Source organism: Monodon monoceros, unplaced genomic scaffold (assembly GCF_005190385.1).
Source record: "Monodon monoceros isolate NGI ecotype Baffin Bay Population unplaced genomic scaffold, NGI_Narwhal_1 Super_Scaffold_12, whole genome shotgun sequence".
NCBI lineage: Eukaryota > Metazoa > Chordata > Mammalia > Artiodactyla > Monodontidae > Monodon > Monodon monoceros.
Window position 1 is genome coordinate 43266736 of NW_021703768.1, and position 12317 is coordinate 43279052.

Genomic DNA, 12317 nt, shown 5'->3' on the forward strand with positions numbered 1-12317 from the left:
ATCCTTGGAGGTTGTGTGTGGATGAGGCATGCAATGGAACCCTCAGAAGGCAGCATGCTCTAGCTACATCTCGAGTGGGGGCTGGGTGGAGGATAGACGGACAGTTCAGGTTTTACTGTTGACATGGTAGACAAAATTACATTTAAAAGTCTCTTAATGGCTTACCTGGTGGCACAGTGGTTGGGAGTCCGCCTGCCAATGCGGGGGACGCGGGTTCGTGCCCCGGTCCGGGAGGATCCCACGTGCCGCAGAGCAGCTGGGCCCGTGAGCCATGGCCGCTGAGCCTGCGCGTCCGGACACTGAGTCTGCGCGTCCGGACACTGAGCCTGCGCGTCCGGACACCGAGCCTGCGCATCCGGAGCCTGTGCTCCGCAACAGGAGAGGCCACAACAGTGAGAGGCCTGCGTACCGCAAAAAAAAAAAAAAAAAAAAAAAAAGTCTCTTAAAATGTCCTAAAGTTGCTAGTATCTGGGCCCTCAGAAGCTTAAAAGCCTGTACAGTTAAACCCCCAAATGCAAACATGATGCAACCGTTCTACGTGGTCCCTAACTGGCCTTCTAAGGTATCCACAGGGGTCAGGTCTGGTAAGCTGAGGGCTTTTATTTTGTTGAGTGGATTGTATAACCTGGTGGCTGCCTTTAGCTGCCTTCCTTTCTCTTCCCACACCTAGTGCTCTGCTCCTCCTCTCATACTCAATATTGACAAAATGAGGAAGTTAGACCCCCATCTCACATAACACAGGAAATCACATTTCAGATAGATCAATGAGCTAAATGTAAAAGATCAAAATTATTTTAAAAATCTAAATTCGGGGAGTTCCCTGGTCGTCCGGTGGTTAGGATTCAGCGCTTTCACTGCCATGGCCCGGGTTCAATCCCTGGTCAGGGAACTGAGATCCTGCAAGCCTCGGGGCGTGACCAAAATAAGAAAAAAAAAAGAAAACAACTTAAAAGTTTGATAATATCCAGTGTTGGCAAGGATGTGCAGCCATGGGTACAATTAACTAAGAGGACTATTCCTATTAAAATTTTTACTTTGTTTCTGGTTATCTATCCTGTAACAATACTAAGTAAATACTAAGACACCTGTACAAGGTTATTCACTGCAGCATTGTTTATAATAGTGGAAAAAAATTGGAAATAACCAAAATATTCCTCAAAGAAATACGGCTAAATAAATTAAGATGCATCCTTATAGAATGTTACACAGCTTTTTTTAAAAAAAATAAGGTAAATATATACACAGTGACAGGGAAATAGCTCTAAGACATGTCAAAACTTACTTGAATTCAATTTCTTCATCTGTAAGGTGGAGAGGTTGGACAAAAAAAATCTCTTAGAGTCCTTCTAACTTCACTCTATGAAAACGGAAGTACATCACATGGCTCAAGAATTTTGTGCGCCTAAAAATAGAATTGTCCCCTTTTCAACTTTTTCCCTGGGAAAATCTAAAATTCACAAAACCCGTAACTCCCTCTCTACTTTTTCTCCTTTCTCAAGGTTAAATCTTTCTTTCTCAATTCAGATGATCAAAATATCTTGGAATCTAAAAGTAAATAATAAAACTCTGAGAGTAAATATGTTCAAACAGCTTTACTAAGTGAAAAACCCCTGAATACATGGGTTTCATAGACAATACACTCCAGGGCCAGCAATTAAACGGGTCACTCTACATCCTCTGGGTAATATTGGTGACATTGATCAGCAATGGCCTGCTTGGCCAGAAGAGGGCTGTATTTTTTTATTTTTATTATTTTTAAAAGGCTAGGTTTCTTTTCTTTTTAATATTTATTTACTTATTTATTTAGGCTGTGCCAGGTCTTAGTTGCAGCATGCATGCTGAGATCTAGTTCCCCAACCAGGGATCGAACCCAGGCCCCCTGCATTGGGAGCTTGGAGTCTTACCCACCGGACCACCAGGCAGGTCCTGAGGGCTATGTTTATATGAGGAGGAGAGGTCTCATAACCAATGACTGGGGCGTCCTGGAGAAAACTGGTTCCAATTAGAGGGGACTCCAAATTTACATGTGTCAACAACAATCTCCTAGGAACTGATAAAATAGAAAGGATCTAATTTTAAACAAACAGGAAAGATAACCTAAGGAAGCAGAAGTTTCATTCCATTTTGACTAGATTTCCATAACCACTTGAGAACCTAGAGTTCCTCTGATGCCCTGGTAGGGAATTTGCTTAACCTTTCTGGGCCCCAGCTTCCCCCTATGGAAAGCAGTTATGGGACTTCTGACTCATCTTTCAGGATCATTTTGAAGAAAGGTGAATATTAGAAAATCCATCTGAAAAAAGAAGAGAATACATCAATCACTGAGGGAAAACCAGGACATAGGGCATAACAAACAATAAATTATCTACTGCCTAAGAAGGTCCTGGAACCAATATAGACAATTATTTTGGTTCTTATTTACAGGCAGAGAGGCCTCTGAAGCTCATTAGAGTCTGGAATTACTTCATACTCTGGGCTGGAAATTTCAAAGGAAAATTTCATGAAATTCTGAAGGAAACTTCCAAATCCACTAGCTGGTTTGCTCTTCACTAGATGTTAACTGGATTATTTACTTTTAAAAATCAGGCTGAATTTTGCACTGACTGAGCCAAATTTTGCATCTATCTCTGAGCAGCTCTTGCTGTTGTCAGTGTAGCTTCCACGTGTGGACAGGAGAAGAAAATACGGGCCATTGTCCTACCAGATGCAAATTATGGTCCCGATTCAACAAAAAACATCTGTTCTCCACACAGGAAAAATAAGAACAGACTCTGAAGCCAGACTGATCTTTTGTGACATGGCACCCTGCTCTTGTAGAAATTCACATTGTGGTTTGTGATTAGCAAGCAAAAAAAAAAAAAAGATTCTGAAATTCACATGATTTGTAATTTTTCTCAGTTTTGAGGCCTGTGTTAATGATAAAAACTATTAAATTTTAATTAGAATAAACTGATAGTTTTTTGAAAGAGAGAAAGAATTTTGAAAGAAGAAATTATTTGTCTGACATAGCTATACATAACAAAGTTGATGCTATATTCCATCATTCTCTCTGGAGCTTTGAGAAACCAATACCCAATAAAAAGCAGTATCAATAATATAACTGGGGGCTTCCCTGGTGGTGCAGTTGTTGGGAGTCCGCCTGCCGATGCAGGGGACACGGGTTCGTGCCCCGGTCCGGGAGGATCCCACATGCCGCGGAGCGGCTGGGCCCATGAGCCATGGCCGCTGAGCCTGTGCGTCCGGAGCCTGTGCTCCGCAGCGGGAGAGGCCACAACAGTGAGAGGCCCGCGTACCGCAAAAAAAAAAAAAAAAAAAAATTCATATATATATATAACTGATTTCATAATTTTCTGTAGTCACTGATGATTCTTTCATTGAAGGTATGAATGACTGAGATTAAGTGTTGGTGGACTACATATAGATCACACCCCTCAAATTAATCAAATATATTTGATCCCTACCTACTTGTAATAGAATAATACTATAATATTAATCTTACAGTTCTCAATTCTTTGTACTCCTACCCCTCTCCCATCATTTCAGCAGCAGTGAGGGCTTTTTTTTTTTTTTAAGCCTAGAGCTTTAGACAGCTCTGGGATATTTATTTATTAAAAAAATGGTTTTTCTTGGCTGCATTGGGTCTTAGTTGCGGCACATGGGATCTTCGTTGAGGCATGCGGGATCTTCGGTTGCGGCGGGCGGGCTCTTCGTTGTGGTGCGTGGGCTTCTCTCTAGTCGTGGCTCGCGGGTTTTCTCTTTTCTAGTTGTGGCGCGCGGGCTCCAGGGCGCATGGGCTCTGTAGTTTGCGGCTCACAGGCTCTCTCATTGAGGCGTGAGAGCTCAGTAGTTGTGGCGCGCGGGCTTATTTGCTCTGAGGCATGTGGGATCTTAGTTCCCCGACCAGGGATTGAACCCTAGTCCCCTTCATTGGAAGGCGGATTCTTGACCACTGGACCACCAGGGAAGTCCCAGGGCTTTTGTTTTGTACTGCTCCTAAGGTAGTGTCTAAACAGCTAAAATGCAGAGAAAGAAACTGATTCAATGCCTGGCTCTGAGTTTTAAAATCCTGGCTTTGATGATCAAGAGCAAATATGAAGGAGTGTGCCCAACTAGAGTACCCTAGTCAGTAATGAGCACTGATTTTTTTTTTCTTTTTCTTAATAGTAGTTGTTAGAAAATGGTTTTTATTATTTTATGACTGTTAGTCATTTGTACTTCCTCTTTTGTGAATTGTCTGTTTTTATGTTCTTCCCATTTTTGAACTGGAATCTTAGATTTCTCCCCCTTATTTACTTTCACATTGATATGCCATATATGTAGCTAATATTTTCTCAGTTTGATATTTCTTTTTAAATGTAGCTTATAATTTTTTTGATCTGTAGAGTTTAACAGGTTTTTTTTTGTTTTTTTTTGCGGTACGTGGGCCTCTCACTGCCATGGCCTCCCCCGTTGCGGAGCACAGGCTCTGGACGCGCAGGCTCAGTGGCCATGGCTCACGGGCCTAGCCGCTCCGCGGCATGTGGGATCTTCCCCGACCGGGGCACGAACCCGTGTCCCCTGCATTGGCAGGCGGACTCTCAACCACTGCGCCACCAGGGAAGCCCCGAGTTTAACAGTTTTATGTAATCAAATCTACACCTTTTTTTCCAGATGATTTCCTCCATGGCTCGTAAACTTAAGATAGTTTTTATCCATACACAGCCAAGAGAAGCATTCACTCATACTTTCTTCTATTTTGTTTGTAGTTTGATTTGTTACAACAAATTATTCTACCAGGTATCCTGTTCATTCCATCAACAAGTATTTCCTGAGCATCCATCTGCCGTGTGACAAAGTAACAGGTGTTAAGGATAAAGCAGTAACCAAAACACTTAGAGAGTAACAACTGGCAATTTCCAAACTGTTGAGTAGTGCTGGGGAAATAGGTTTGGCTGTTTTTGGTACAGTATTGAGCCCAGTGAAGTCGGTCAGGGTTGAGAACTACTGGAACCTCTGCAAACCTTAGCTTTTTTTTCCGCAGAGAATCCCCTTGAGCTAACTTGATAAACTAACACAATTCCTGCAGCAGTCTAAATCTGATTAACCATAGAGCATTAATATGCTCCAGGTACTAGACAAAAGGTCATCAGAAACAAAGGAACCAAGAGAACTACTTGAGAAGGACTTAGAGAAACAACAAAATACACCTTCACCAAGATTTCGAATCAGGATTCAGAGCAGCACGGCTGTCGGAGATGATTTAGGCTTGGCCTTTGCATAATACACAATTAAAGAAAACCTTAGAACAACCTGTAAATGTGAAAAAAAGGGAACAAAGTCAACTGTAATTAAAGACAGCCTCTGAGTGTTTCACCAGCATCAGGCTAAGTTTGTCATTCAAACTTAACCTGACGCTGCCTTTTGGGCTCAGTCTGTGACCTGGGAGGTGCTGGGCCCGATGGATAGGATTAGAACTGCTTTGTGAAGGCACTGTTTGCTGCTGGGCCTTGAGCAATGGCCTGACCAGAGGATCCCTTTCTGCCTCTCACTCCTGGCCCCAGGACTGGCTTGTCCCTGCCAGCTGTCCCAGTTGGGCCTCATCTCTCAGTGTTTCAGAGCTGCTGTCTGCTGGACCTGCTATCATATGACATGCTATCTCCTAACATGGCACACCCAGCATCGCCATTGGACATTCAGCCTTAAGAAATTCCTGGAAAACTGGTAAGGAAGGGAGGGGGAAACTCTTTGCAACCTGCTGCTGTGATTTAAAAGTTGGTGAGTATGATGGTTAATTTTGTGTCATATTGGCTAGGCTGTGGTATCAGATTATTTGGTCAAACATGGCTGGATGTTGCTCTGAAGTTCCTTTTAAGATGAGATAAACACTGAAATCAATAGACTCTGAGTAAAGCAGAGTGTGGGTGGGCCTCATCCAATCAGTTGAAGGCCTTAAGAGAAAGACTGACATCCCCTGAGGAAGAGGGAATTCTGCCTGCAGACTGCCTGTAACATCAGCTCTTTCCTGGGTCTCTAGCCTGCCAGCCTGCCCTGCAGATTTTGGACTTAGCAGCCTCTACAATCACGTAAATCAATTCTTTAAGATACCTTCCTATCCACCCATCCATCTATCCATCTATCTATCTATCTATCATCTATCTACCTGTCTCCTATTGGTTCTATTTTTCTGAGAACCCTGACTACCACAGTGAGTAAAGGGCTCAAGTAACCCTACTTTGGGCTTAGACTGAGGAAAGAGCTGAGGAGTAGGATATCTCCTTTACTTTTTATTTGTATACATATAACATAATCATGGTTTTGCCAGAAAAGCCAGGACTAACTAGGACTAAATAGTCCTGATTTGCATGATGTAATTAAATGCATCAATATTTTGTGTTTCCATGATTTCCAGATGTTTTATCACCCACACTCACTTGAAAACCATTCACGTGACTGTAAAAGATTTCTTTTCCCAACCCACTGCCATGCTTCTCTTCTTAAGCTGTACAGCCCCTCAATAGGAGGAGTCTGGCCAATTCCATGAAGTGTTTTCAGGAATGTAATGATATAATCCCCAGACTGAGCATTTGTACAGTGTATCACAGCTTAATAAGGTGTTTTTACATAGTGTTATATATTCTTCTAAATAATTACATAAATTAGGTAAAAAAGGTATAATTATTCTAACTACCTCCTTTGTGCCAAAGAAGAAACTGAAGGCCAAGAAGTGTGAACGTGTCATAAAGCTAGTCTATTCAGTGATTCTATGGCAAAGCCAGGATTAGAAATCAGTTCTCCCATGCCCTCACATAGCACTTTTTCTTACCACCCAAACATGTATCTGAGCAGGTAAGCAAACTCTTTGCCAGATTAGAGTGCCAACTCAGCATCCTAAAAAGGAAATTTACTGTCAGTGATTTTTGACAATGAGATGAGAGGAAAGGGAAGCTGGGGCAGTGGGAATCAGGCTTAGCTAGGGCTGAGGGTAGCTGGAGAGCTGGAAGTTCAGGGAGTAGCTGGTGAGTCATTTCCATTTTTCTACAAAATGAATTTCTAAAGTGTAACAAGGGACTCAAGGCTTTTATTCCTCCTTTCTGCAACTTGTCAAAATAAGTTTAATTCAAATGGACCCTATTCTGGAAAGCAATTCCTAATTACCAAGTCAAAATTAATCACTAAGTCTTCTGTGTGCTCATTCACATCTTTTATTATAGGACTAATCATATATTAGACAGGCATGTCTCCCTAACTAGACTACGAGTGCCTTAAGGGCAAGGACTGGGTCTTTCTCTGTGCACTCATTCAACTAAGATTGCAGGCACCTCTTCTATTGTAGACAATGTGCTAGAGGCAGTGGGTACAAAGGTGAACTTCCTCCTCTGGATGGTGAAATATACACAGCCAGTAATTACAATACAATGTGATAAATGCTACATTAAAAGCATGTGTGAAGTGGACAGCACAGAAAAGGGGGCACCTAAACTATTTGGGAGGCAGTTAAGGCTGATTTCCAAGCAACCTCCTGAAAGATAAACATTTGTCAAGTGTACAAAAGGAAAAGGGCACGTCAGGCTCAGGGCACAGCATGTACAAAAAGCAGATGGAATAAGAGAGAATTAGTAGTTTTGTATGAACTGGTGTGAGGTTCGAAAGGTATAAAGATTGTAATAAAAAGCCTAAATAAAAAGCTAAAGCATTTCTATTTTATTCTCTAGGTTGGTCCTTCCCAACCTGCAGACCACAGAATTGTTTCAAAGTTTATAATGTAGACTAAATAGGTCTAAAAGGTGTGTGTGTGTGAGTGTGTGTGTGTGCAGGGGCTGGGGGGCGCTTGTTTAAATGTTTGTAGATACTTTAAGAATATATTCAAAGCTATGTATAAGTGGTATAGGAGTTATAGTAGCTTTTGGTCATTATTTTTATAAATCAATAAATACTAAAAACAGAAGTACTATTGTGTGAGGGTCCAAAGGATTTTGTTATATCAAAAGCGATCCTTATAGTTAAAGTCATGAGAAGTCAGTGAAAGATATTTTCTTTTTTAAGAAAAAAAATTTTTATTGCTTTTTTTCATAAAACATGACACATTTAAAAACTTTAGAAAATACAGATAAACAAATGAGAAAAGAAACACCCAATAGTCCTAATACCCAGATGCCCAATATTCATATTTGTTATATAAACTTCCAATATATACATATATATACACAAATATTTTAAATTCTATACATAATTGTACTCTACTTATATTTATGAATATCTTTTTCACACTTATTACATATAGGCACCTGCATCATCATTTTAAATAGCTAAACAGTATTCTATTGATGGGTATTCTATAATTTATCTCCTATTGTTGGACATTTAGGTTGTTTCTAATTTTTCCATTACAAATAGTAAAGAGATAAATATCTCTTTGTGTTTATATATCCACACCTTCCAATTAGGACATACATCTGGAAGTGAGTCAAAGTATATGAGCATTTTGAGGCTTTGATGCATATTGTCAAATTATCTTCAGAAAGTTTACAGACACTTTTACACCAACCACTTGTGTATGAGTGTTCATTCCCATACCTTTGTCAGTGTATAATAATAATAATAGTTACTATTCTTTTAGTATTCGACAAGTAGAAAGCATTTTAAATTACTTTTCTACTGAGGCTGAACTTCTTAAAAAACTGCTTCAAGGGATAATTTACACTTCATAAAATTCAATGTAAGTGTACAATTCAATGATTTTAGTAATTATATAGTTGTGCAACTATTACCACAATCCACTTTTAGAACATTTCTATCACCCTAGAAAATCTCCTCCACGTGGCCATATACAGTGAGTCCCTGCTCCCACCCCCAGACACAGGCAACTACTATTTCGCTTTCTGTTCCTATAAATTTGCCCTTTCTAGACATTTCATATAAATGGAACTGTTAAGTCTTTTGCATGTAGCTTCCTCCATTTCATGTTTTTGAGGTTTATTCGTTAGCACAGATCAGTATTTCGACTCTGAACTTTTTAAATCTTCATGTTAACTTGCAGTTGTTCCTCTGAGAGCTGTCTGTTACAAGGCCCTTGCCCATTTTTCTATTGGGGCACTGCAGGATTTTACAGAGGAGGGATATAATCAGGTTCATGTTACATTAAGAGAATTCTAGCAGCACTGGGAAGGATAACTCTATATTTGCATTTCCAATTCTAGGACAATCATCAATACGTTTACCGCATTGAATTATGCTTTATCTACCTACAATAAAGAACTATAATATAAGCTACAAAGAACTATAAAATTATAAAAGGTATAATTATTTGAATAGTTTCCTCTCCTTAAGGAGTGTCATAAAGTTCTAATTTAGTCTCTAAAAAAGGAGACAATTATGCAGTTGATTTTACTTTACTGTAGTGAAAATTGGTCCCTTCTGGGACAAAGTGAAGTATGAATAAATAAATGTTACCTTATTCTAATGTTGCTCTTGGTGGCTTGTTTTCTGCATCAAGAGCCCTTAAAATGTTCCTCATCTCTAAGGTTCATTGAATAGGTATTTGACAAACAGTATCTTTGAACTCTATTATTTCTGTAAAGTTAAAAGGAAACCCCCCTGCTGCAAAACCCATTCCCAAGTAAAACCTCTCTAAAAAAGAAAAATGTCCTATTGTGATCCCATATTAACCATTACTGAATTTGTATCCCATGCTATTTTGCTAAATCCAATTAGACTCTTTGAGAAGTAAAGGCTCAGATCTAGTAAAAGTTGCAGTTCTTAAAGGTAGCAGAGGCACTCAAAGCTTGACATATTCGAGTGCTGAAACTTTTCTTCATTACACCTCCTTCAGTCTTCTAAGTCCCGTCCCCAGAGCTGTGTGGATGATTTACCTTAAAGCTAAAAAACATTAAAGCAAGGGATCCTCACTTGTATGGGGTTCTTCCTAATTTTGTATGTTTTTCCTTAAGAGGGATGAACAAATTATATAACTTCAGGCCCCACTAAACTTGGACCTGCCCTGTAACCAATGACCTCTATCCCCCATCCCAAAAGTTCTTTGTAAGTTGGTCCTTTACTTCATGGCTTGAGTCTAGATAAATTTCTACAAGCCTTCTTTTAATACAGACATCCTTTTAGAAAGCTTGTCATGCAGATAATAAAGTAACAACATAAATGATTCACCTAGAGTCTCATCACTTCAACAGGTAACCCACATTTATTCTTCTGTGGCCCCTTCCAGTTTTTGTCCACATGTCTACATAACTTTGTGTGATTATAATTAAAGTTGTTTTATCTTGGAAAATGACCAGCTGCCTGAGTTCAGAGGGTGGGCAAGGATGCTGTCAGGGCCACATCCACCTTGTTCACCACTGGATGCTCTGTGCTTAGCACAGAGTCTGGCATCCGGTTAGTACTTAAATATTGGCCGAATTGGCCGAGAGACTAATTCTGAACCTGAATGGCCCTATTTTTTTTTTTTTTGGGGGGGGGGTACTGAACTCCAAGTAGAAACGAAAAACTCTTAAAAAGTAGCAATTATTGTTTTCCATTAAAGTGGAATCCTGCCTCATTAATTGATTGATTAAACAAGTGTATATTAAGTGTCTGTTAAAACCAAACACAGTTGGATTACTTGAGATATCAAGAGAGACCCAAAGGAGGAAAAATCTGCAGAGAGTGTGCTCTTTCTAATCCCTATCCCAGCCCTGTACTTTATGGCCTGAGATGAATAAGGAGAATGGAGGAATTTTTAATCTTTTAAAAAGACACAGCCTTATTTTATCTTTGCAGAAGAGTTGAGAAATATATTAAAAAAATGGCATTGTGGAAAAAAAGGAATTTTACTTAAGGCAGGCAGAAGATTAGAGCTCTCTATTGCCTTAAATGGCTCTGTAAGATTATGATACTAAGCTCTTTGCCAGAAACTGGGCTACACTTATCTGAAGTGCCACATTCATTCTGAAATGCTCTTAGAGGGAGAAGTCACACAGTATTATTGTCCAAAAGGGATGATCATTTTAGGTTTTGGTTAACATACAAAGCATATACCTTTTTTTTTTTTTAGGATCTAGAACATGAGGGAGGGCATGTGAGACATGCATCGGTCACTTGAGTGACCTCATGTGACACATGCAGAGTCACTTGAGAAGTCTGACCCTGCAAAAGATTGTCTCCTTCTACCCTGGGGTCAGTGCTACTAGGCAATGGCATTTCCTGGCAAAGTTCAATTAAACAAAATCCCAGAGTCGTTTTTCTTCAAAATAATTTTGATTTAATTTCTTCTTTTATATAAAAAGACAACAAATTACATTTCAGAGAACAGTGTTTAGGTTATGAGGTTCCCGTCAGAGCTGTTTTGCAATACATGTTTACATAATCTGAAGTGAAGTCGGCAGTCGACTGTGAAACTGGGGCCAGCCAGGCTGCCTTGTGCGCGTTCCATTTTGGACAACAAACTAATATAACATTCTATTGTTTAGGTGTCAGCTAGATTTGGATTTTCTTTTGGACGTTCGAATTGGGATGAGAAAACAAACCACCACCGCATCACCATGACCAGATTTTAAAAAGCAACAGGTCAGTGCTTTGTAAAGAAAACAAGCAGCATCAATAGTTTCTGCTCTAATCAATGAGCCCAAACATTTGACGTTTTGAATACAGATAAATAAGTCAAATTTTTGGAGAGAAAATCTTATAGAATCTTTCTGTTTGTATTGCCCAATGTGTTACTGATTATTTCCCCTATTGACCAATTGTACTTTGCGGTCCAAGATTCACAGAAGTGAATCTTGCAGTGTTAAAATGCAAAGAGAACAATAAACAGTATACAGAAGCAGTTAAATACTTCTTATAAAACTTATCTTAAGAGAAAATTTGCCAAAGTAAAAGCAATTACACTTTAGAAGATCCCACTTGATGGCGAATGTATCAAACACCTAAAATTTTGGACAGTTATTAGGAGAAGGCTGAAAATGTGTCCTTGCAGCTTTACCACTCAGCTTCGTTTACCTGCCCTCCCTGAGGAGCCCGACTGGAAGGGATCTGTTTCTCTTTGTCTGAAAGTGCCTTGCATTATAGTTACCTGTAGGCGTAGTTTACTAGACCACAAGTTCCTTTAGGATATGAGTGATGTCTTATACATATTTGCCTTCTCCAAAGTACCAAGCATGGCAGTGCTGGGGCTCAGGACAGGCTGTCCCAAGATATGTCACAGTGGCATACTGATTATTTTGAATTAAAGTTACTTGAGAAACAGCTGGTGGAAACAAAAGATATAAAAAACACTCTGACTTCCCCCTTCCCCATGAAATCAAGAAATAAATCTCCCAGGTGAAGGTATCCTCCCTATACCAGGAGGC

General features: G+C 39.8%; 1 protein-coding gene across 7 annotated transcripts in view; it reads right to left on the reverse strand.

Moving 5' to 3' along the window:
* Positions 1 to 355: 355 nt before the first annotated feature.
* The window catches only part of SLC38A9 (solute carrier family 38 member 9), a 114033-nt gene continuing 102071 nt past the window's right edge, over positions 356 to 12317 (reverse strand). For 2 of the 7 annotated variants that reach the window (XR_003792579.1, XR_003792577.1), the window contains exons 14-16: positions 4639 to 5289; positions 1283 to 2293; positions 356 to 401 (exon numbers count right to left, since the gene is read on the reverse strand). Coding sequence is in view for 2 of the 7 variants with exons in the window: in XM_029215930.1 (XP_029071763.1) it covers positions 4786 to 4819 (34 nt within the window). In the remaining 5 variants the exon portion in view is untranslated. Of the gene's footprint in view, positions 402 to 447; positions 2294 to 4577; positions 5290 to 12317 lie in introns of those variants that run through there. The other 5 variants (XR_003792575.1, XR_003792576.1, XM_029215930.1 and 2 more) reach the window with 5 other exon arrangements.